At 51.2% G+C, this 25486-nt stretch overlaps 1 protein-coding gene across 1 annotated transcript in view; it reads left to right on the forward strand.

The window, feature by feature from the left end:
* The window catches only part of IMPA2 (inositol monophosphatase 2), a 42480-nt gene that overhangs the window by 6167 nt on the left and 10827 nt on the right, over positions 1-25486 (forward strand). Inside the window, exons 2-5 of the mRNA XM_047697888.1 lie at positions 9965-10098; positions 16850-16954; positions 19088-19133; positions 21250-21358. Of these exons, the coding sequence (XP_047553844.1) occupies positions 9965-10098; positions 16850-16954; positions 19088-19133; positions 21250-21358 (394 nt within the window). The remainder of the gene's footprint in view (positions 1-9964; positions 10099-16849; positions 16955-19087; positions 19134-21249; positions 21359-25486) is intronic.

Here is a 25486-nt window from a genome sequence, read left to right on the forward strand (position 1 = left end):
CTACAACTCCTTGGGGGACCAGGATGGGTGTCTGATAGGAGCTGTTCACATGGTGCATGTGAGAGATGAGGGTGCATTGACTGGGATGCAGCAAAGAAGGTGGTAGAGCAGCTGCATTTCCGAGGCTGAGCTGCCCTGCTGGCTGTTGGAGTGGAGGCAGGAGGGGGAGGGATGGGCAGGGATGCCTTCAAGGGTTTGGGCCTGCAAAACTGGTTGAATGGATTTGCCATCTCCCAAAGTGGGGAAACGGCAGGAGGAACAGGTTTGGAGGTAGAAGACAAGTGTGTTTCGAGCACGTCAGGCTTGAATTGCTGGTGGATTTCTAAATGGAGGTGTTGCCTTTGCATCCAGAGTTCAGAGGAGAGGTTGAGGGTGGAGACACCCATTTGGGAGTCCTTGGCCTGGGATGGGCTTTCAGGCCAGGTCTTTGGATGGGGAGAGAGCAGGTTCATCCACCCACAGACTCCACCTTGGGATGATCCCAAGTCAAGCTCCGAGATTTTCTCTGGGAGATTCCCGGATGTCAGTATGTGGAGGTCTTGGGTCACCCATTTCTTTCAGAAGAGACTCCCTGCTCCTCTCCCGTCGGGGCTCAATGTGTCTGCCACTGAAGGAAGGGGAGTAGTGGGTGGAGATTTCTCCACTGCCCACCTCCTGTTCCTCACCTCCCCTGGCCCCAGGGGGCATTTTGTGCCCCAGGTCCTGGCCTCCGGTTTCTGCCTGGCTCCACAGGTGGGAGTCAGTTTGCACTTAACAGTTGTAAAACTTTTTCCAGCATTTGAAACCTCAGCCAAGACAGAGCTGGAGAGAGACAACTGGCAGGCGCAGAGTAGCAGCTGCCCTTTTGGGGGCACATGTGGCCCAAGTGTCCAGGGCCCATCCCTCTCTGACCCTGTGTTCGAGGCCAACTGGCCATTTTCCTTGTATGCTGTGGTAGGGGAAGAGGCTTGTTTCTTCTGCCCACTCTGCTAACTTGGGAGCTGGGGTGGAGGATGAGAAGGAGCCCTTTGTTTCAGAGGGATTTGCATCTGCGCTGGCGGGAGGAGCCCCGTGAAATCCCCCATCTTACTAAAGGGGTGGAAGCAAAGGCTGGCGTCACTCCCACATGGAGGTAAATCAGCCTTCATAGCCCGAGATGCTTACTCGCTAACCCAAATGGGGCACTCGTTAGTGGAGAAGACAGTGGTCTGGGGCCGAGGGGAGAGTAGGCTGAAATCTCACCACTTAGATGTGGAAGGGATGCTGGTGAGTTCTAGCCCACCCCCCAGCCCCAGCCCTAGGCCTGGGGGGCTGGCTGGAGGCGCTCAGCCAGAGACCCTGAAGTGTGGAGAGAAGGGGATTCTTTTTTCCCCCAAGGAACTTTTAAAGAAAACTTTTAATAGTAAAATGATTATAAATTCACAGGTAATTGCAGAAATAGTACAGAGAGGTCTAGTTTCAGATTTTATCCAGTTTCTCCTGATGGTTATATTTCCACGTCATAGAATATTACATAGAAACAAAAAAGGATGAACTATTGATACACCCAACAACTTGCATGGATCTCTGAGCGAAAAAAACTCAAGTTTCCAAAGGCCGAGTAATGCACTATTCCATTCATGTAACAGTCCCCAAACACGAAAATTATAAAGATGGAAAAGTTAGTGGTTGTCAGTGATTAGGGATCACATGAGGAAGGGGCAGGGTGAGGAGTATGACTATAAGGGGCAACAAGAGGGAGATCTTGGTGTTGATGGAGTGGTTCTGTGTCTTGATTGGGCAGTGGTCCCATGAATTAACACATGTGGTAAAAGGCTGTCCGACTACAACACCCATTTTACCAATGTCAGTTTTTAAAATTTGATAATAGACCCTAGTTACCTAAAATAGACCATCGGGGGAAGGGGACTCCTGCATGCAGTCTTCTCCCCCTCTCTTGGCCTCATGAGGCTGGAACCAAAGGCTGGTGGGCTCACATTTGTCTCCTGTGGGCAATGAGGGGAGAATTCAGCTGCGGGGTGTGTCCCATCCATGTATTAAGCCAGTTTCATGGTCTCTGTGCCCACTGTCCCAGCTCCCAACCCCAGGGGGCCAGGGGAGTGCTGGGCTGCCTGGGTGGTACACTGGGCATGAAGTGGGCCTTGCAGCCCCCACCCCCCACCCCCAGGCCTCCTGGGACAGAGGCCTCAGCTGATGATCACGGTAGCTCGCAGGATGGCTGTGATGGCCATCCTCCCAGGCCCTGAAAGATGGAACAGCTTCCTGAAAGGAGTCATACCTGCCCTGTGACTGTGAATGGAAAAGCGGGACTCACTGGAGAAGTGGGTGACAGGCTTGGGGAGGGTAGGGGGTGGTGAGGGGGTAAGGGCAGAGAGAGAAGATGGACACCCTGAGGGGAGAAAGCCAAGGGCGGCACTTGGGAATGGCAAGGAGGTCACCTTGGGTAAAGCTTGAGATGGAAGAGGAGAGTCAGGCCAGTGGGTGGAGTTTGGGGGGAGCACAAGGAGGCCCTTAGTAGATGATGGGTTGCAAGGGGCTGTCCTGCTCAGACTGACCAAGGTGAGTCCCCATGGTGGTGTGGTGGGCAGCCTTGGCCATGTATTGTAAGGTGACGGAGACCTTGAGGAGAGCCTGTGGGTTTCTGGCTCAGGAAGCAGGGTGGATTCCATTACTTGAGAGTTCCACACCGGACAGGGACGAGGGGATCCCTGGGGGGGTCGGCCCCGGTCAGCCATGGAAGTCTGGGAGCGCATGCTGTGCGATCCTTTTCCTGCACTTACAGCTGTGACCATGGGCAACTTTTCCTCATTTCTTGGTGCCTCAGTTTCCTCATTTGGAAGATGAGAAGAGAATTAATGTGTGGGAGTTACTGTGAGGGTTCAGTGGTTGGTATGCGTGAACTGCTTGGAATGGTGCAGGGACCGAGTGAGCCCCCAGGAGGTGTGAGAGCTGGCAGGGGGATGACCTGGCCATGGGGATGCAGTAGCTGGGGTGCTGGGGGTCGCCCTGCTGGCAGGGCCCAGCCTGAGACCTTGGACCCTTGTAAGGAGTGGCCTGAGGTAGAGAGGGTCCGGTGACACAGAAAAGGCTGCTGCAGTATGAGTGAAGGTGTCCCCAGGATGTGACACACGAGGTGGCCAGGCGCCCGGTGGGGCCAGTGTGAAGGCACTGGGGTGCAAGGGAGATAGGAGGCAGGGGGTGACTGAGGTTTAGAAAGTAGCGATGGCAAGTTGGAGGAAAGTTAGCCGTGAAGCTGAAGAGGGAGGCAGTTACACTGGAGTGCTGTGAGACTCGCTGGCGTGGGAGCCCAAGGGAATCTGGTGTCCCTGGCCCACCTCTGCTTTAACCAGCTCCTCCTCTTTCCCATGATTAAAGTTCGTTTGTGAGGTATTAGCCGATGTTACCTGCTGACCTCTGTGCTACACGAGAGCCGCGTGGAATTCACTTTCTAGGTTTTACAGAGTGTCCTGCGTCTTAGGGTTTTCCAGAGAAACAGAACCAACTGGAGGCCAGCAAGTTCTGGTGGGCCGGCAGGCTGGAGACCCAGGGAGAGCCAGGGACCTGCTCAGAAGCCGCAGGGGGGAAGAGCCGATGTTGCAGATGAGGTCAACCATAGTCTGCTGGAGAGTTCTTATTCAGAAGGGTCAGGATTTTCCCTCTGTTCAGACCTTCCACTAATGGGACAAGGCCCACCTCTATCAGGAAGGGCAGTCTGCTTTCCTGGTTAAAGTGTTACTCTCATCCAAAAACAACACTTGCACAAGAACCCAGACTACCATGGACCAGTCAAGTCGACAGTAAGATGAACCATCAGATCACACTCACTTGTGCTCGAACCTGTCTAAACCTGAGATGTGCAGTCAGGGCCATCAGGACGACACCCCCAGTAGCCACGTTCTCCCAGTCCAACAGAGGAAAGACCTGCAGCCTCTCGGAAGCCACACTTCAGGCAGAGTTCTCGAGGCGAGCTGTTCCCTGGGCTTGGGGGCACACACGGGTGGGTCATTCTGGGGTCTGGGAGACTGACGGATGGTGCAGCAGACTTGGGACAGGAGCACAGAATCAAGATGGCGTACAGACAAGGAGGAGGCATCAGGACAGGACCCCAAATGACGCTGCTGACACTGAAGCAGATGGCGTCTCCCTTCTTTTCCATTTGGAAGTCAGGCTTCAGGACTGAAAGCCCATGCCTTCTGTGTTACACATTAATAGAATGTTATCTGGAGGGAGAGACCCAGGCCAGGAGGTCCATGGAGTGCGTGCTTCGTTAGCAAGCAGCTGAAAAACATTAATTTAAAAAACAGTGTACACTGACTTACTGCTGGCGGAATGAGAATGTTTACATTCTAGGAGCGAAAATCACTGTGGTAAAGGGCTGTGGCAGGGACCTGTCCTGGCAGCCCCAGGGGATGGTCCTGTGGGGAGAGGCCGGGCTCTGGGCTGTTTCTCTCAACGGCTGTTCCTTGCAGGGTAGGAACATTCATGAGTTAAACTTTTCCTAACCTATTATTTTGTCATCCCGTCTGAGATCTGTACATTGTGTACAGGTTTTGGTTTTTTGTCGTAAGTCATAAAGTCCGTCAGGTATTTGCCCTCAAAAACAGCAGGGTGGCGCAGGCCTTTGCATATATGGACATCATTTTGTGTCCCAAGACCTTTACTTAGGATTCCTCCTGGAATTCTTACAAGCACCCGGTGTCTGAGGTGTGACTGTTACTACAGGTGAGGGAACTAGGGCTCCAAGAAGCTCAGTGATCCCCCCCAACCCCCGGTCTCCCAGCTGGAATTCAGGTCTGTGTGATTCCACATTGTGGGGGTATCATCCGGGCTCCTTAGTGATGCTACGAAAAGGGTCCAAGTAAGAATTGCATTTCCTCCCTGAAGTACTAGAAGAGCTAGCGTTTCCGAGTCCTGGGCAACTGGAAGGAGGCTAGTTTATAGAGCTTCCCCACACTGGGAAGTCCCACCAGCCCCCATTTGTAAAGTCCCAGCACAATGCCTATTGCCTTGCTGGGGGGGCGGCGGGAGTTGTTATGGGAAGTGGGGTGGGGCCTACCTAGTGAGGGAGGGCTGGGTCCTGGCTGCTACTATGGAAGGCAGAGCTCCTTGCCCTCCAGAAGCATCTAGAAGGCGGTGCCTTCCAGTAATGTGTGTTTGCCCTATAACCAAGATGTCCCTGGTACTGTGGGAACCACTGAGCCAAGAGGAAGAGCCTCACCGAGGGTGAGTGGGCGGAGGGATCCATAGGCACCTTCCTGGAGGAGCCAGATGGGAGCAGGTCCTCCAGGACAAACGGGGTTGGCCGTTGTAGGAGGAAGGAACATCGTGTCCCAAGACAAAGCTGTGGAAGGGAGAACAGCAGAGAGTGACTAAGTGTGGCAGTGGGGACGAGTGCTGCACAGGCTGGCCGCAGAGGTCCTCACCCACAGGACGTGGGCCTGCCATCCTCTTGGGGGGCCCGACAAAGCCGCAGGGGGTGTCAGGAGCGAGACTGGCTCTCTGGAGAGGTTGCTGTGCTCGGAGCGGACAGCGCTTCAGAGGAGCAAGGCCAAAGGTGGTTTGGAGGCTGAGCAACACAAGCAGGTGATGGCAGGCCATGGGAGAACGTTAGCAGAGTTGGGTTTTGGAAATCATTCAGAAATGGGATCTGTCTATCTGGGCGTGTCAGTGGATGAGAGGGAGCAGTTAAGGTATCCCAGTGGAGGGGATCCAGGGCCTGGAGCAGCAACAGCGGGTGAGAGAGGGAGGCTGGCCATAGCACCACACTGCAAGTTGCCAGGGAACAAGGATGGCGGTGGGGCCTGCCCTGCTGCTGGGACGCGGGGTGTGCCAGCTCCACGGCTTTCCTTGTGACACATGCCCACATTGAAATGATCATAGCACAGGAGTAATAAACATTAATAGACATGGACAAGAAATATTTTGAGAAAGCACATGATTCGCCCCTCTCCTCCTGCATCCATAAATCTCCCCTCTGTGTGGTTTGTAGTGAGGGTCTGGGTCCTCCGGAAAGCGTGCCCAGGTGCTGTCAGACCTTCCCCAGACTGCCCACACGGGTCCCGAGCATGCCGCTCCTCAGCACACCAGAGTCGGGTGTATTTTGGATCTGGAAGACCAAATGCATAAATAGCAGGGCTTCCCAAGAACATTTGCTGAAAAGGCTTTCCACTTGAGTTACCTAGGAGCTCAGTGTGTGGCAGCCAGGAAATCTTCATTCCGATGTCCCTCAAGACCTGACCGTGGGGCAGGCCCTGCGTAGGGCACAAAGTCTACCCATGGGAGGTGGATACAGAGACAGGACGGACGGGGCTCCCTTCCCGGCATGGACCAACGTGGAATCGTGAGGGGTTGGCTGTGCGGCTTGCACAAGTGCCCTAGCAGCACGCTTGGAGGGCCGATGCCCCTCTGCCTGCAGAGGCTGGAGACTCGTCAGAGAGGAGGTGATGTGTGAGTGGAGTCCCAAAGAGAACCCATGGGCCAGAAGAAGGCTGGCGGTTCTGTGGGGGTAGGCTTGAGGGTGAATGATTACGTTGGCTGGAGCACAGCAGTCACGGAGCGAGGAGGGGCGGGACAGGAGCATGCAGAGGTCAGATGAGGCCCGCTTGTTAGGTTGCTGGTTCGGCTTCCTTCACAGACCAGCGACAGAAGCAAGGCAGGTTTCTTTCTCTTTCCCGCGGCAGCCCAGTGAAGTCTGGGGAATGGGGGCTCTGCTTCTCGAAGTCGCTCAGGGACCCAGGCTCCTTGTCGCTTGTTGCTTTAAGGAGGTGCTCTCTTCCCACGTGACCAAAGCTGACCTCTGGCCGCAGCCACATCGCCAACTGGTGGCAAAGGGGAAAAGGACAGGGAGGGAGTAGTGTGCAAACGGTGGCCTTTTAAGGGTGTGACTCAGAAGTTGCACACATCCCTTACTTTCACCTCCTCTTGGACAGAGCACAGGGCCACGCCTCCCTGCACAAGAGGCAGAGAGCTGTGAGCTATTGAGCCTTGCTAAACCTGGGGCTCCTGTTCGAGAAAAAAAGAAGAGAATACTGGCTATTGGGGATCAGATAGTCTCTGCGAGAGATCAACTCTCAAGAAGCTGTGGTTATGCCACCTTCAGGGGTTTTGTGTTCTCAGTGCCAGGGAGCCATGAAGTGCGTTACGCTGGGGAGATCCGTGATTAAGATCAGGGCTTTAGCAAGCCCTGCTGACTGTCGTGTGGTAAGTGGACAGGGGTGTCATAAAGCAGATTCCGGCTGGCTCCAGGGGGTGGGGCTGGTGGATGGAGGCTAGAGGAGGGGACTCCAAGCACATCTTAACTTTCTCACCAGGTCGCCAAAACCCACAGTGAAACAAAACAAAGAGACCAAGGTGGTCAGTGTTGATATAAACAGTAACGGTCCAGTTGGAAAAAATGTGCAGAATCTATTCAAGCAGTCTGGTGTGTATTTTCTTCACAAGGCAAAGAATTCTGAGCACCTACTCTATGCCGGGTATGGTTCTAGAGGCAAGGGATACGGCAGGGAACCAAATCGAGCATCTCCCACTCTCCTGGGATGACATACCGTCAACTAAAGGGACAAACAGGATAATTTCAGATGGCACGAAGTTCTGGGTAGACCAGAAAATACTAAGTCCCGGGGACAGAAAGAAATTTGGTGTGGATCAGCTAGAAAACCAGAGTGGCAGAGGGATGGCGAGCATGGGGGTGGCCCATGGGAGGGGAGACGTGTAGGTCTGGGGCTTTTTCCTAAAAGCCATAGCAGCCATTGGGCAGTTCTAAGCACTAACATGATAGGAGCTGACATATGCTTTAAAAATCGCTCTGGCTTCACCCCAGACACTGCAAGGTTCACGGTTGGCATCCCAACCTTGATCTGTGTGAATGCTCATGATGTGTGCGGAGAGGGGCAAGGGTAACAGGAAGCCTTTGTCCCCTCAGGGTCACAGTCCCAGGACTTGTGTGTGGCACCGGCTCAGAACATCCCAGCCCCCTGAGGACCCTGTGTCATTCTGGGGTTTGAGAACCTGCTCTCAGGCCAGCCACTCTGGTGTGGCCCCCAGTGTCAGTGTCACCACAGAACTTGTCAGAAATGCAAATGTCAGGTCCCAGACCCCACACCCACTTGACCAGTTTTCACTTCAGCAAGACTCATGCACAGCGAAGTTTGAGAAACTCTGGTGCCATGTGCTCTGGTCTTCCTCTCTCCTTCCCTCTAACCATATGTATATACACCCCACACACAACCGTATACACTCCTTTCACTCCTTCCCACACACATAGGGAGCACACACATATCCCATTCATGCACATAAACCACACAGGTATCTCACACACAGATACACAAACCACACACGTCACATGCACCCACATAAACCACATGGCTACACACACAAATATACAAACCACACACATCACATCTGCATATGCATAAACCACACAAACATCACATTCGTGCACATATAAACACAGGCGCGCGCGCGCACACACACACACACACACACACCACCACCACACTGAATTGCCATACAAAATACAAGCTCACTGCCAAATAACCTAGATAGGAGGTCTGGACTAGCCCAAAATTTAGGGATCCCTGGAGAACAAGGCAGTGCTATAGGAGTTAGATTTGAGGAGTTTCAAATTTATAAATACAGAACCTGTGGAGATTCGTTTGGTGGGAACTTAACTGTGTGCAAATTGACATTTTAAGGAGATTAGCCTGACAGTGCTAGGCAGACTGTTGCAAAAAGAGGGGCCAGGAAGACCCCACGTGGCAGACAGTCTGGGGACTGGTGCAGAAATGTTAATGGATTATGCACGAGTGCTGTATGCTTTGTCTTTTGCAGTATTTACGAAACTACACTTGAAATGTTCTGATTTTCTGGAATATGTATCTGTTGGTGACCAAGATGAAAAATGGAAGGAAACCTGTCCAGGCTCAGCCCTGTTCCTGGGGGCAGTAATGTGAGGAGCACAAAAAGTGGGGATGTGGAGTCTGGGTAGCTGAGTGACTGATGGTGCTTTGGAAAGAAATGCAGGATCTTGAGGTGGTAGCCAGTGTTGGAGGAAAGGTCTGAATTCGAGTTTAGGTGTTCTGACTTTGTCGTCACGCTGCGGGAGACACTGAGCTTTTACAACAGACAAATATAAAAGAAAGGCCCGGGCTGAAGAAGGAGTGCCTGGAGTGCCTTTTATTTCACAGAGTGGACCTGGTCCTTCCCAAGGTGTCCTGTGACTGATTAGCCACTCCACGTGGCTTCCTGCGTGGGCCTTCCAGGGGTTCCTGGAGCTGGATCTGGCCAGGCCAGAGGCACCGGGAAGTGCCCTCCAGGCCTCACCTCTGTATTTGGCCACAGCAGGTTTGGACCAGGTAGTCTGCCTGTGAGCCCGGACCTGAGGGTCAGTGAGGTCCTGGCACCGAAACCAGCCGCTGGGTGCGTCTGCCGTGGCCGGCGGTGTTGCCCTGACCAGAGCGGCAGGGAGGGAGAGCGTGCCTTCCTGTTGGTGAAGGACCTCTTAACCTCTCCCAGGTCTCCCCGTTTGAACGTTTGTAATCTGGATTCACAAGTGCGTGATGCACTCCATGTGATGCGTAAAGTGAATTAGGGAAAATACGTTTTTACAATAAATCAGAATCTTGGGGGCGAAGGCGTGTGAGTTACATCATCCTACATTGGATGAAAATTCATGGTCTTTTTTCTTTTCCTCCAGAGAATCGCTCCACAGGTAGGACAGGCTAGCTTCAACAAGTGAGCCCACCTGTCTGGTGGAAGGATAGTGGGTAGTTAGGCTCAGTAGGCGCCCCAACAGAAGCTCCTGGGTGTGGTGTTGAGCCCCCGCAGCCTGCCAGTGATGGAAGCAGCCAGTGGCCCTCAGCCCCACGCCTGCCACCAGCTTCGTTCAGTTGGTACACAGGAGGCAAGGGTGCATTCGTCTGGCGGGTGGGGAAGCAGAGACCATCCAGTTCACTACCTGCTTTACTTTCCTATACTTTTATTTCAGATTATCAAAAAAGCCCTTTCTGAGGAAAAACGTGTCTCCACAAAAACATCAGCTGTTGATCTCGTGACAGAAACAGATCACCTCGTGGAAGATTTAATTATTTCTGAGCTGCAGAAAAGGTTTCCTTCACACAGGTGGGTGTGTTCCTCTGGAAGGGACCCCGGTGCCACACTGCTGGTTGCTGGGGGCAGACGGGAAGCGGGAAGCCTCACAGTCTGCCTCCCATATTTAGATCGCATGGTAGACATGTTCTCATTCCTCTTACTGTCATCTTGACAACGCTCACGTCTCTCTGTTACCTTACAAATACTGAAAAGGCTCCACTTCTCTAACACGCTCTCTATTCCCCTCTGCCAAACCACTTGACATGTTTCTGGAGGGACTTGGAGCAAGTCATGTTTGGTGCTTGTGTCTGCATGGTGGCCCCATGCAGACTTTCCAGGAGGGATGCAGACCTGGGCCCACGCTTATTGGTTCCCCCCTGCTGGTTCTCAGGGACTCGATCTCCCCTGTCAGGCCAGCTTATGCGCCAGGGAAGGCTGCTCTCCATCCTAGAAGGCCCTTATGATGACTCCACCTTCTCTAGAGCAGAAGTTCTTAACCCTTTTGGGGTCACCCTGTGGAGAATCCAGTGCAAACCATTAATCTTTTCCTCAGGAAAATTCAAATACGTACGCAGCATTTTGCTTCTAGTTCCAAGGGAACCCTAGGCCTCAGAGGAAAATTCCCCTTGAGCTCTGGGCAAGGGGCGGGGGTGGTCGTCAGGCCCTCCGTTGCCCCTGGAGCTCTGCAGAAGAGAGTTGGAACCCACTGCCTCTGATGGGAGGGCTCCCTCTCCCCACGGAGGAGACTGGAGTAGGAGCTCTTGGATTTCTGGGTGTGGGTCACTGATTGCAATAAGGTTCCATGTTTGATGGGCTTACAGCAGACACATGGAGGGCGGCCTCCCTCAGCGTCTGTCTGGCACAAGGTGGGCGTGATGGAGTTTTCCTCCTGTGAATGATTAAGTGAAAGAAGGGACAAGCTGGCATTCAAACATACCTCCTTTTTCCTCTCTGTTTTCCTCCTAACTGGTTAGGTCATCTCAGGGTCACCAACTCTCCCTTCGAAATTCTCCTGCCAATGGGTCATGTTTGTTTTGGTTTGTTTTGTGGACAACCTTTGTGTGTGAACGTCTGTTATTTCCTACTTCCTTATTTAGTGTGAAGTCGGGATTCCTGACATCTGTTATAATATTTACAAGCTCTAAAATGTTTGTGACTTTTTAACTTCTTGAAATGCAAGTTAAATTGTAAATGTCCAAAGAATTCTGTAGATTGCTTTAACCCTTTGAGAGGAAAAAGGCCACAGTAGCCAACACAGTGTTATGTTGAAGAACTGTTTTGGTACTTGAGGTTTCTATGGTGTTGGCCCAGGTGGCTGTGGCGGAGGTTACAGCTGGCTCGGCTCTGTGGGGTCCCAGTAAAGGCCTGGAGGTCACCGCAGACCAGACATACTTAATCAGGCTTCCGGCAGGTTTTTGTTAGATTCCTCCTGAGAACCCGAATTCCGAAATTACACCCGTGTCGCATGTGTTGGCAACAGTTGCTAAGTGGTTTGGGTCCACTCTTGGGTCAGTATGGGGTGTGGATTCCATTCGTACAAGGTGTATTTAGACATTCATTGCCGCACATCCCAGGACAAAAGTCAGTGTGTTGTATGAGTGATCGAACCCACCCCCCCACCCCCGCTCTACCCTGCCGCCCGGGGTCACCGGGGGATCACCAAACTCCCAAGGCCCTTTGGAAGACCATTGACCCAGAACAGTGGACCCTGCCTAGGGTGTGAGCCAGGCCTACCTGCGCTTCTTCAAACTGCTAATGCCAGGCCTCTGTGTCTGTAAAAGCCCTGGGAGAGACAGATACACACACACCTGACCAGGAAGCCGTGATTTAGAGCAGCGGTTCCCAAACTGCCTCCAGCTCGTGCCAGTCAGGCCGGGAGGGATGAGATGGGGCTGCCCCATGGTCACCCCTGGCTCTCTGCCACTTGCTTCTCAGCTCCGAGGCCAACACCAGAACTCAGGGAAGCCTGGATGTCCTGCTTCTGCTCTGCTTGGTTTGCCTAGAAAACTCAGATAGATGAAATCATTTCTCAACATATCTATGCCAAGTGTGGAGTGGGGTTTTTTGTTTGTTTATTTTTTTGTTTGTTCGTTTTGCCAATGATGAGATTTAAACAAATTTGGGAGTATTTTTTTTTTTTAATTTTTTTATTTTTTTCAGCATAACAGTATTCATTATTTTTGCACCACACCCAGTGCTCCATGCAATCCGTGCCCTCTACAATACCCACCACCTGGTGCCCCCAACCTCCCACCCCCCACCCCTTCAAAATTCTCAGATCGTTTTTCAGAGTCGATAGTCTCTCATGGTTTACCTCCCCTTCCAATTTCCCTCAACTCCCTTCTCCTCTCCATCAAATTTGGGAGTATTTAATTGTATTTTAGATCATGGACAAATTGATAAATTTGCAACAAGAAAACATGGAATATACATAGTAAAATAGCATATTGTAATTTTTCTGCATTCAGAGTATTTAAATATATCCCTTAAACAATAAGTTAGCATAAACTGGCCTATCATCCTTTTTTTAGGAAGGATTTCCTGTTATTCTGAGTGTATGCTGGTCCCCATTTTTAGTCACTTACAAAACTATTAAAGATCACAACTGTTTTGTTTTTAATAAAGAAACAACCTGGTGTAGGCTCCCTGTTTTATTATTTTATTGTGCTCATTTGTGAAATCCAAAGTCCAGGTCCCTGAGCGGGAAGACAGGAGTCCACTGAACCAAAGAACTGTAAAATTTAAACCTGCTACTGTCTGCAGCTTTGGAAAGTCACCCGTTCTCAGGGTCTCAGCCTCCTCATCCAGGACCGAGGCACCCGGCCAAGGTCATTGTATGGTGGTAATGACAGAAAGTAAACCAGCAGGTCAAGGTTGACAGTTAAAGCACAGGACTGGCATTGACCACATTAGCTCAGTCGCCATCCAGGCCTGCCTTTATGCGGTGCCTAAACCTGTTTTTAGTTGATGATTTTGAGTCAGATCCAAGTTCTGCAACTTTGGAAATATTCAGTAGCATCACTGAACCATATTTATATACACCCTGTCTGTGTCCCTTTTGTCTGGGTTGGTGTGGGCAAAGGGAGGAGAGCAGCTGGGGCTGCAAGGGACACCCAGCCACCTCCTCTGTCCTGGTCTGGGCTCCCCTCGGCAGGACACAGCCTCATCCATCGTGGTGACTCCCAGGCCCTGCAGCATGCCCTGTGTGCCCCAGGCTTGGAATAAACTATGTTGCTAGCCACCACTGGCTAAATGCTTGCTTTCTACCACTTTCCCACCATGTTTTGAGCTGGGTACTCATGTCATCGGGCAGCAGAGCCTGATGCGATGCTGGCCAGGCCTCGGAGCATTAATTGGCTCCCTAATGAACTCAAGGGTGACCCTGACCTTGTCACAGAGTAAACAAACTAGCCAGGGAACAAAGGCCTAGATGCACTTGGCTGTCAAAATTATAAGGGTTTGTTAGGACTATAAGAAAAAAAAAGTAGTTAAATTATGCAACAGGATATCGTTCTAACTTGTTACCAAGCTTTGAACCTGACCCCAGTTGCTGCTTTCCTCTTGTACGGTAGATGGGCTTATGAAAAGGCCCTTGAGCTCCCTAAATTTAGGCACACAGACTGTTCTTTTCTATTGATGTTACGGATTTTATGTAGGTGTCCCAGTGCTTTTATTAAGGTCTGTTATTTCACACCTCCATCTGTCCAAGTTGATGTCCCCACTCCTTCAGCAGAGAGTGGAAGAATGTTCTCTCCACTTCCCACATGAAGACAGTCAGGTTTCAGTGGATAGACTCCATCCTTCCTCATATACCAGGGAGGTATTTTTGGTACCTCAGAGGAGTGGACACGGTCCAAGGCCCTGTCCCAAAGTGCCACCACAGGTGCGGAGCCAACAGTGAGTTGATGGACGCTCTTTCTCCCTGGGTTGACTCAGGCAGCTAAGTAGAGACGAGCAGAACTCTTGGGCGTGACCCACTGCTGGGAAAGTCCAGGTCTTGGTGTGGCTCCTCTGAGTGCTTCCAGAAATGCTGTGCAGAACAAAGCCGCGTGGACAGGAGCACTGTGGGTGCTCCTTTAAACATGCTGCTTGGTGACCCTGTAGCCCCTGTCCGTCCCACCTGCTGTGCTGGTGAGCCAGCAGCCAGCCCTCCTGGCCCTGCATGTCCCAAGAAGCCCCCTCGGTGCACTGTGGTCTGTGCTCCCCAACACAAGTGTTTGCTTCCAGCCCTGCAGAAGCACTCTCCCCCTTCCTTCCCAGGAGACCCCACAACACTAGTAGGTACCAGCTTCCCACCTGAATCGGGTTTAAAAAGGAAGAAGTTTCCACATTCCTCCTCCGTTCTCAGGAATTTATCTTTGGAAGCCAGTCGCTTCCAGTTCTATCTTGAAAGAAGGTAAGTCATCTCTCTGCTTTATCCACCTTGTACCCAACTTGAGCTTTGGCACTCGATCCCTATATATGTATGTTTTTAGGGTGTGGACCCTTTTTTTTGGAAACATGATCACAAGCCATTGCATGGGAGGAAAATCACGTAGCTATAGAAGACATTGACAGGAGATGTAATTCCTTAAGTCTTTGGCTAAGAAAACTTGGCAGAGCTCACGCCACACATAATCACCAGTGACTCTGCACGCCTCTCTCCTGCCTCCATGCAGTGGTCGGGAGTCCCAGCCTGGCCGTGCCCTGCCTAGCTTGGCTCCTCCGACTTCCTGTCTTTTCACCACGCTGTATCTGCCATCTAGACCTGCCTGTCTGGATCACATGATCTGGACCCAAAACCCCGAGGAGGGGAGTAAGGACAGGGACACAGTTCCCAGCAGGAGGAGGGGACCAGGAGCAAACAAAAGCAAGGAAGTGGCGGCCCGTGCATCTCTAGATTGTAAGCTCCTGGGTGCAGGCTGCTCACCCTGGCTTTCTCTGTACCACAGCCATTTGTCAGGTCCCCATGTTCTGCCTCTGCTGCGGAGGCTTCTGCAAGGGGCAGCAGCTGGGGGGAGGTGGAAACACGTGATAACCTGAGAATGATAACATGTGCACTCCTCACACACATGAACTGATTTCCGATCCTTTTTCAGAGGGGTAGGTAGACAACTTGGTGTGTGCCATGGAGGGCATGACTTTTGTAGTCCCTGAAATGGAAAGGGGTGGTCCCAGATGAGTTCCAGGGCTCGTGGTTCCGGGGCCAGTGCTGGGGTGATGAGCAGTGACAGTGACAGTGAGGAGGAGCAACCAGTGACAGCACAGCCCTGGTTCTTCTCTCTCAGTGTTGCAAATGAGGATGGCACTTGAGATGCGACTAGTGAAAGTAAAGAACTTCTTAGTTTTTTGAGATTGCATTTAATTTAAATTATTTAAACTTAAACAGCCACACGTAGCTCATTGGTACCATGCTGGGTGGCGAAGTTGCCAGCTCAGTGCTTTTATCGACAGTGTGATGTCTGTCTCCTCTGCAAGTTCCTTGCTGCCACATCTTAGGACCCCTGGTTCCTCTGGAGAAGGTGGTTCCCGGGGCCAATTCAAGGCCAAGCAGAAGGGGACTGCTCTGGTCTCTTCAGGGGTAAGCAGCTGCCTGATGGCCATAGCTGACAACACACCGGATGGCAAAAGGAGGACAGTGAACGCTTCTTGTTTTTCACTCATTTATCCTGCTTAGTAAATACCTGTTGTCTTCAGGTCTCCTTTTTCTCCAGTATAGACGTGGACATAGCGTGAGAAGCTGCTAGAAAGCTCTCCACAAGGCCTGGTATTCACGCTTAGAACACGTGTTTGCTCAGCGCCTGCCGTGGACCAGGCCCTGGTGACAAGGCGGTACACAGGCCAAAGGCCCCAACCAACCCCTCAGTGGACCTGGGTTTGTTACATGACAGAGACATGGACCAAACACTCAGTGTGCCGAGCCCTGTTGTGTGAGCTTTATTGGGACGCGTTTTCCTTGTTGGGGTTCCTCACGGGAAATAGCTTCTGCTTGAGTGAGGATGGTTCTGAGAGGCCTTGTGTACAAAGGACTAATGATAAAGGCGGGGGGAGGCGCTGGGAGCAGAAGCCACTCTCACTGGTGCCGGACAGTACACAGCCTGGGCTGGCCATGTTCCTCCAAGCTGGCTGCCAGAGCATGAAGGGGAAGGTATGGCCCACCGAGGGTCTCCTCAACCAGATACTGGGATGGAAGGGGCCTCTGAGGAGATGATGGCAGCTCCTGCTGAGCCCGAATGGTGGGAGGCTCCAGCTGTCACATTGTCTTCAGTTCAGAGGCAGCCAGGCTGGGGACACAGCTGGGAGGTGTCAGCGGTAGGTGACACTCAGTGCCTCGGGTCCAGCTTCAGTCCCCCCCAGCCACAGCACTACTGGGGGTGGGGGGAGAGCTAAAGCCCGAGTCCTGGGCCCTGCTCCCCAGCCGGCATTGCCGGCCAGCATTGCTCACACTCTTCATCGTCTGTCTTCAGCCTTTTCTCCTCCAGACCCAAGTTAGAGCAGGGTTTAGCTTTGCGTTGTAAGGTCTGTTTCCCAGTGTTCTTCATTCTCGTGTTTGTCCCCCTGGCCCATTCACCGCCCCCTCCCCCCATGCTTTCCCAAGTCATCACTTCATGTGTTCCGAGTCCTGCTGGCCGACGGCTCCGAGAGCAGCCGGTCTTTCACAGACTGCTCTGCTGGCCCCGGGGAAGCTGTGATGAGCTTTCTGCGGTGTCTGCTTGGTCTCTGATGGGACCAGAATCAGTACGAAGCGCCTTGACCTGAGTGCTTGGTGAGTGTTCTCAGGCCGAGCTCCTACCCCCCACAGGTTCATTGCGGAAGAGTCTGCAGCCGCCGGGGCCAAGTGCGTGCTTACCCCCAACCCTACCTGGATCGTCGACCCCATTGACGGCACCTGCAACTTTGTGCATAGGTGAGCATCAGCACGGGCCACCCCTCGTCTGGTCCTTAACCTGTCCTCTTCTCTCAGACTTTGGCTTTCTCCAAACAGCATTTTTTTTGAGGCAGGAGTATATAGACAAACCTCTAGGAGGTTGATAGGCTCATTAAAAAAGGTGGTCATGTTTTGATCTTTTTTAAAGTGAGGTGTTCCATTTGTGAGACACTCTCAGCATGTAGAAAGTACTTAATTTGTTTAAATCTGTCATGTTTGTCATCTTTAAAATGCTGGGTTGAATTAAGAAGGACCCCTTAAGGATGCCCCTGGACAAACCGGCGTGTGTTGTCCAGCGGCTGCAGGAGCACAGGTGTAGACAGCAGCGCCGGAGGGCTGGCTTTCCACAGCTGCCTATGGAGACGAGAGCAAGCCTCCTGCAGCCATGAGGTGGGATGAGGAACCCCCTGGCAGCGGGCCAGGCCTAATCTGACAGAGCAAATAACAGCCACAAAGCAGGAGGGTTTAGGGAGGTCAGAAAGGCCGTCAGGGAGAGGGGAGGCGAGCTCAGGGAGGTGATCAGGACATGGCCTCGACTCTAGAAGCTCTGACCGGTGGGATGGGCGTCGGAGTTGTCCAAGGACACAAGAGCACTGGATGGGGCCTGGTTTCCACAGGTGGTTGGTTCTCTGGCATGAACACATGAGGGGCCTCCTGGAGAGCTGGTTGGCAAGGGTTCCAGGCCCCTCCCCGGTCCCTTCCAGGCCAGCATTTCTCCCCAGCATGCATCGACACCAGCAGTGCAGAACCCCATTCTGAGAGCCCTCTCCCCAGATGACTAGGAGATACTCCGTTTCCTTCTGAAAAGTGAAAAAGTATCAGCACAGAGGGGGGCTTCTTGGGGCTGCCCTCTGTGCTTGGCCTCAGATGGCGTACTTATGTGTCAGTATGTAAAGTCATCCTGACCTATGAGGTGGGTTTTGCTAACATGGGTTAGTTAGCTTGAGAATGTAGTCAGTCAGTCACGCCTGTACATTGCCTTTTCGGGGCAATGGAACAGTGCCATCTGGTGACCACAACAGCGTCAACAGACTAATGCAAGCTAAAGCCTGACAACCCTCCCCCACCCCGCCCCGCAGGAATGGAGGTGGAGGCTCAGGTCTCCCCTCCTGTTCTTCTCTTTGCTTGTCATGCGGTGACACCCACACAGCCCCCTGAGGGCCTCTTGCAGCCCCGGTTCCAGAACACTTCAGGGGCTGCAGCACAGTGATCTTAGTGGCCTCGAGACATCAGAAGCCTTTGGCCACCGCAGCTCAGAGAGCGTCGGTTCCTTCTTGTGTCCGGCAGCATCAGGGCTGAAGCAGGTGGGGGAGAGCTTTCCCAGGTACCTAAAGTGGAGCCTGGCATGGGGTGTGTTTGCCTCTCGAGCCAACCGCCAGGTGACCATGCCGGCTGCTGTGGCCTGAGTCTAGGCTCACCTCTGTGGAGGACTGGTTTCATAGTTTTCCTGTAGGTTAGTAGCACCCAGCTTCTCCTTCCTACTCCTGGTAAGCTCTGCTGATCTTCACATAAAAGAGGGATTATTTCGAAGAGGTGCCGCAGGGACAACAAAATCACAAAATAAAACCACAGGCAATCTGCGATGTCACAGCCTGCCTCTGACGGCTCTGGCCCAGGCCTGCAGTTGGCCACTTTTGAGCTCACTCAGGAGATGGGCAGGGGGGTATTGTCACCCAGACCTAGCCTCTGGTAGGAGGCTATGATGTCACTTCCTGGGGACCCCTCCTCACCTTACCAGGAACATGGGTCTGGCCTTTTTGGAGGTCTCTACTATCCCTTTATGTCTCTGAAAACCAGAAAACTGACCATTAAAATCCCTCTCCATTGGGTACTTGGTGGTCATTGTTGAATTACAGCAGTCGTACGTGACTTTCAGAATACTGCTTTCTTTCAAGGTCAGCTATCTTACACACCGGAGTCCACTAAGCCTGTTTGTCTTGGAAGCAGTTAGTGAAGTTGTGGGAAGTAATTTTTTTTAAAAAACACACTGTAGAAAGGTCCTTCTGTGCCTCCAGTGACAATGCTGCATAGCACAGCCGCACAGAGGCTGCTGAGAGTTTGCATGAGACCACTTATGTTTCAGAGGGTGAACCGTTCTGTTTTTCTTTGCAGGTTTCCCACTGTGGCAGTAAGCATCGGATTTGCTGTAGACCAAGAGGTGTGTGGTGGAGGGGTCCTGAACTCCTTGGGCCCGGCTTAGCATCGTCCTTTTTGGACTTGATCCCTGTATTCCATTTCGCTGTCTTTGTCACGTGCCTTAGTCATGATTAGTAAACCCATGCATGTTTCTTTTTGAGATCCGAGACATTAAACAAAGGAAAACTGGTTTTGGGGTGTGTGGGTTTGGGGCTCCATGGCTGGCCCACCTCCATGGTGGCGGGCCCTTGTTTCCACCGTGGTCTTTCTGGGATGCTGCTGGAGAAGCGTGGAAGGGAAAGTTCTGAGCAAATGCCCCACATTAGTTTCCCTCTGACCCCTGGGGCGTGTGATCTAGTCCCACACAGAAGAAACTCCTATTTTGGGAGGACATTTTTAATCCCCATCTTTCAGTCATTCTTCTCCATCTTTCCCTAGCTGTTAGCATGAGAACCCGGCTGCTTCAGGGTTCCCATCACCTTGGAGCTGAGCAGCATCATGAGATCTGCGTCAGGCATTAATCAATTTAAGCAGTAATGCTTAGGAAGGCCTTCACTTCTGTGTGGTCACAGCAGTTATATTTATTTATTTATTTACTTATTTTATATATTTTTTTAAAGATTTTATTTATTTATTTGACACACAGAGAAATCACAAGTAGGCAGAGAGGCAGGCAGGGAGAAGGGGGGGAAGCAGGCTCTCCGATGAGCAGAGAGCCCGATGCAGGACTCAATCCCAGGACCCTGAGATCATGACCTGAGCTGAAGGCAGAGGCTTAACCCACTGAGCCACCCAGGCACCCCATAGCAGTTATATTTAAATAGGACTAGGGGTTTGGTATTTTCCAAAAGCAGCCTTCTAGTAGGCACTGTTTCAGTGTTTTCACCTTCATCCTCAACGCTAGCAGTGGTTCCCTAGCACGGAGACTGAGGGAAGTTTATACCTTCTTCACCTTTCCCTCCTGCTAGCAAAGGTCTCCCGGCACCCAGCCCACCCCAGGGGCACAGGGTCTAGAGGCCCACATGGTTCTAGGACTACCCTGACTTGGGAACCCCCTTAAAGCCAGGGTGGTGGGAAGCAGGGGAAGAGAATTAAGGATTGCTGGAAAGTTGGCTGTGTGATCCTCCCCAGAAATAAACCCTTTTCCTGCCCTGTCGGGGAGTCCATTCCACTGTGGTCGAGCTCACCCCAGGCCAGCCGAGACTTTCCCGAGAGACTAGGCCTGGGTCTCTCTTCATTTTCCAGGAAGGCAAAACATGGCCAACCCCCCGATCACACACACACTCGCCTGTTAACCCTGAATAGTGACGAGTCGGAGGAGGAAGAAAGAAACAAAGCGAGTGTAAGGCAGCATTTTTCTCCCCTTGCTCGCCTCTTCTTTTTACTGTTTCCAACTGGGAGGCTGCTGTTGGAGGCATTTGTCACCTGCCTTACGCAGTGTGGCTGCGGTTTGGCACCACGCCCCTCCTTGGTGACTCACCTCTCCTCCTTGGCCGTCCTTGAGTCTGATCCCCTCGGCTTTACAGACATATTCTTAATTTTTGACACATCAGCAGCTTTGAGGGTTTCTTATGGGGAGGTGTTAGTCACAAGTAGCCTCCTCCAGTCCCCCACCCCCAAAACAGAGGCCTTTCTGAAGAATTCAGCTTTTTCAGTAACTTTCAGCTCCTAATGCTTGATTATGAGGTTAATTTTTAATAAAGCTGTATTCGTTTTAGTATTTTTTTTAAGATTTTATTTATTTATTTGACAGATAGAGATCACAAGGAGGCAGAGAGGCAGGCAGAGAGAGAGAGGAAGGGAAGCAGGCTCCCTACTGAGCAGAGAGCCTGATGTGGGGCTCGATCCCAGGACCCTGGGACCATGACCTGAGCTGAAGGCAGAGGCTTTAATCCACTGAGCCACCCAGGCGCCGCTGCTTTAGTATATTTTTAAGTAGGCTGTTTTGGAAGAGACCATTTGCCCGCATATCCAGTTTTGGACCAAGATGCTAATTTCTTTCCCAATTCCCCTTTGAGAGGCAGTTTCTATCACCTGGGTCGTAATACCTCGAATTGTCCCCTCTGAACTGCTTTGTGATTTTTTGGGTCAAATGAGTGAAGCGCATTTGTTTTCTGTCCTGCCCCTGCACCCCGCAGCTCGAATTTGGAGTGATTTACCACTGCACAGAGGAGCGGCTGTACACGGGCCGGAGGGGCCGGGGCGCCTTCTGCAATGGCCAGCGGCTCCAGGTCTCCGGGGAGACAGGTGGGGCTTCCTGCGGCTGGGCCGGGCTCCCTGCAGAGTGGGAGGAGTGTGAATGGGAAATGCCAGCATCACCATTCTGGGAGGCGGTGCTGGAAAGCTCCCGCTGAGCATTCAGTTTCTTCAGGAACATGGCGTCCCTGAGCACCTGGAAGGCCAGCCAGTTCTGTGTCTTCATGTTTTCCTGGATGTGGCCATGAGTTTACATAGTCTCACCCTGTTTTACACTCGTATCCTAAAGCTTTCTTGCTCAAAGAAACCCAGACCCCAGTATGGCTGGCTCTCCAGTAATCCAAGGTCGAGGGCAAAGTTGGAAGCTCTGGTCTGGCTCTCAGACCGTCCAGGTTTACATCCATCATCCCCATGTCACCGGGGTGACGTCACCCAGGCGTAGCCTGTGGCTTCCTGGGTATGGACGGGCTGCCGTGGGCTTTGGTCTCCGTGAGAAGACGAGCAGCCATGGGACTGAGTAGTGTGAATAAGTGATGTTGCCACACACCACACCTGTAGCACTAGCCATGTTGTTCCTGAAGCAGGACCTCAGGGACATCCAGTAGCTTCTATGATGCTACTGTAGTTACATAACTACATAACTACATAACACATAACTACGTACTGTCGACAATACGCCAGCTTAGGTTTTGCAGGGTGTTTGGGCCTTGCTTTCACACTGATGAAGTCAGGGATTTTTTTCGCCCTGTGGGACGGGGACGGGAGTGAACGAGGAGCTTCGGCCTTGAAGCAGCTAGATTAGGAGAGACTTTGAAAGCTCCCTCATGTCCACGTTCAGGTCTGGAAAGGTAGAAAGCACAGTTCCTGCTAACTTTTCTTACACTTTTCCACAGCAGGACGTCCTGAGGTACCCTCCCCCATCATGGCTTCAGTCTGGGGGTGTCAGCGCTCCCCCTTTCTTTATGCTTCCTTTCTCTTTTCTGCCTTGTCTTCCTCCCTGGGTGATACCCGTGTGCCTAGATGGCCTCAGAGGCAGTGAGAGGAGGAAGGTATGTCCCTACCCTCCAGCGGCTCCTCAGCGAGCGAGGACAAGAAGTTCTCCACCTTTGCGGTCTGCTGAGAGCACGCCGATCGAGGAGCCCTGGGTGGGTGGGAGGACAGGAGCCCTGTGTGTCTGGCCCAGTGGGGAAACCAAGGAGGCTCCGCCTGGGGCCCCTGAGACTCACAAGCCTACCCAGGGGAAGGGGAAGATCACATGAGTCTTCGCTCTGAGGTGGGACCAGCAGGACACACTTACCAGTTACTGCCTCTGAGTCCCAGAGAGATTCCAGAACAGCCTCCAGCCTCGCCCCATGTCTCCGCCTCCCAGAAATGTTTTGTTTGGCTGTATGAAAAGTAGTGCTAATTGTACATACGCATGCCAAGAGGTAACCGCTCAGGGCATGTTGAGTTAGTCAGTAGTGAGGAAGCATGTCATTAAACACACTTACGTGAACTTTGCTCCATATTCCATTTGATGAGAACACTCGGCTCCATTCACACTCTCTGGGCTTCCTGGTCGCGCATGACAACTTCATATCCTCAGTGCGGCTCTCAGACCCGTGTGGGCAGGGCCTCCAGGTCACCTCTACCTCAGACCCGTCTTAGGCCCTCTGGTCCTGTGCAGACCCTGTCCTAAACCCCTTCTGCGACACCACTGGGGTTCCCACTTCTCTCAAAACCGCCCACATTCTGGAGCTCATTTTCTTAAAAAAAAAAAAAAAACTCTGAAGAGAGTCTGATGTGCTGTTTTCAGCACTGGTCATTTAGAACTTATGGGGTGACTATGGAGATGATGGAGTGGACCCTGCAGCACAGTGGTTAGGTGTCACACAGACCTGGTTTCAGTCCCCATTCTGCCACCCTCCAGGGCTGTGAGCTGTCCTTGTGTGGTGGGTGGGGTGACATGATGGGAATGGAGGAATAAATGTAGTTAGACAGGGGAAAGCGCTCAGTCAGGTCCCAGTGCAGGGTACCCAAAGGTGAGAGTCGTTATCAAAGAGGAAACCTCAGTCTTTGCACAAGATGATTAACGCCCGTTGTTAAGTTTAGGATGCATTTCTGGATTAGGGAAATCCACCCTAGGGAACAGGACACCCACCCCTGATCTTTCTCTCTCCTTTCCTTACTCCTATTACACCTTCTTGGAACGCTTCCATGCACAAAGTAAAAAGCAAACAGAACTACACAGGATGGGGTAGAGGATGAGATTGAGGCCATAATTTGATTAGAACCTTTTTCTTCACATCCCACCATGCAGAATTTCAAACCCGTGTGAGTAGACAAAATACCGTAAACCCATGTGACTCACCACGCGTCCAATATTGCCAATTCTCGGGGCCAACCCTGCTTCATCCACAGCGCCACCTAGTTCCCACCGCCCCCAGCAAGTCCCTGACAAATCCCAGATGTAGAATCATTTTCTAGTCAGCATTGCAGTACGCATGCTTCTCTATAACATACACAATTCTTTGAAATGCATAATCACAATACCAATGACACACCCCTCTAAAAATTATCAGTTATTCCTAAAGTCATTAAATAACCAGGGTTCAGATTTCCAGTTGTCTCATCCTGTGGGAAATAGCCCTTCAGGGCCCCACCCTGAGTTCTCAGGGCTCCTTGTGGCTTCTGGGTCAGTCTTTCATGCTAGGTCTTCTCACTGGACAGAGCTAGGAAGTTGTCTTTAAATATAAAAATCATTATGAGTTGAAGATTCAGAATAATAATACTAGCCTACTAACCACAGACCATTACCTAAAGCAACTGGAAGGATGTTGTATGTTGTTTGGTCTTGTGTCCTTCTTTCTGTCCTTAGCGGATGCCCCCCAGGTTCTGGAGTCGGACTTGGTTCTTTGTTCCCTTTGCCTGGGCCTCCAACGGAGGATAATCACCTAGATGCGTTTGTTTCACTTTGTTTTTGAATCAGGAAGACTAGTTTTTAAAAACTGATTGTATTTTGCAATTATATAAAAAGGTACCTTGTTCCAAAGTCAGATCTCTAAAACAAAGTATATTTGAAGAGGTTTAACTTCTGTCCTTGTCCTTTACCCTAGGGAATACTAAGAAGTGGTCATGGTTCCATTGCTTATTTTAGGGGTGTGTGTGTGTGTTTAATAAGCAGCTGAGTTTGTTGTTGTTTTGTTCTTTGCTTTTATTCTCTGCGTTGGTATGCTTTGGGTATTTAGAAAGGTTTATGTTTTTGTTCCAGTGATTTCCTTTATACAGAATTTTTCTATACTATCCCTCGTCCTCTCTTTATCGGGTTATTGTCTCTTGGATCCCTATTCTCAGTAACATTTACGTTAGTTTGTAACCTCTTCTTCCCCCTCCTCTCATACTCCAGTATATGATTAAAGCCCAGTTAATTTTTGCTGTCAGTTACGACGAGACAATTCGCTAGCTCATTCTACTAGTCACACCCTCTCCTTGTTACCTTTCCACCTCTGGGTGGTTGTGCTGCCCCAGGTGTGGGTTGCCAGGGCAGCCAGCCATGTGGGCGATGCTCTCACTATAGAACTGTCAGTTAGGGTGTGGTCTTGGTTCCACAAATAAATTAGACTTAATACCCCCCACCAGCCCTTTATGTGGATGTATGGCCCGTCATTTTGGTTGTGTGAAGCTCATCTCATTCGCTAGTACAGCATTTCTCAAACTTTTTGATCTTAGGACCAACATATTTATACTAGTGAAAAGTTATTGAAGACCCCAAAAGAGCTTTCGTTTATGTAAGTTATCTACGAGTGTTTATGCATTTGAAACTTAAACAGAAACCTCTAAAAAAACACAACTCATTACATGTTAACATGAATAATACACACACACACACACACACACACATATTTTTTTTTTTAATGAGAAACAACCATATTTTCCAAAGTAGTTTTCATGAGTGGCCTTGTTTTACATTTTCTCCAAATTCCTTTATAATGTCTGGCTTAGTAGAAGACAACTGAATTCTCATATCTACTTCTATCTTTAGTCTGTTGTAATGTATGAAGAAGATCGGGTCTCACACAGATAAGTAGTTGGAAAAGGGTCGAGTGAGGACTATTTTAATAGGCTTTTCAGATGAATGAGGCTATTCTTCTTTGATGCCACACCCAAACTCGATAAGTGGTAGCTTCTTAAAGCTTAGTT

The sequence above is a fragment of the Lutra lutra genome, chromosome 12 (assembly GCF_902655055.1).
Source record: "Lutra lutra chromosome 12, mLutLut1.2, whole genome shotgun sequence".
Lineage (NCBI taxonomy): Eukaryota > Metazoa > Chordata > Mammalia > Carnivora > Mustelidae > Lutra > Lutra lutra.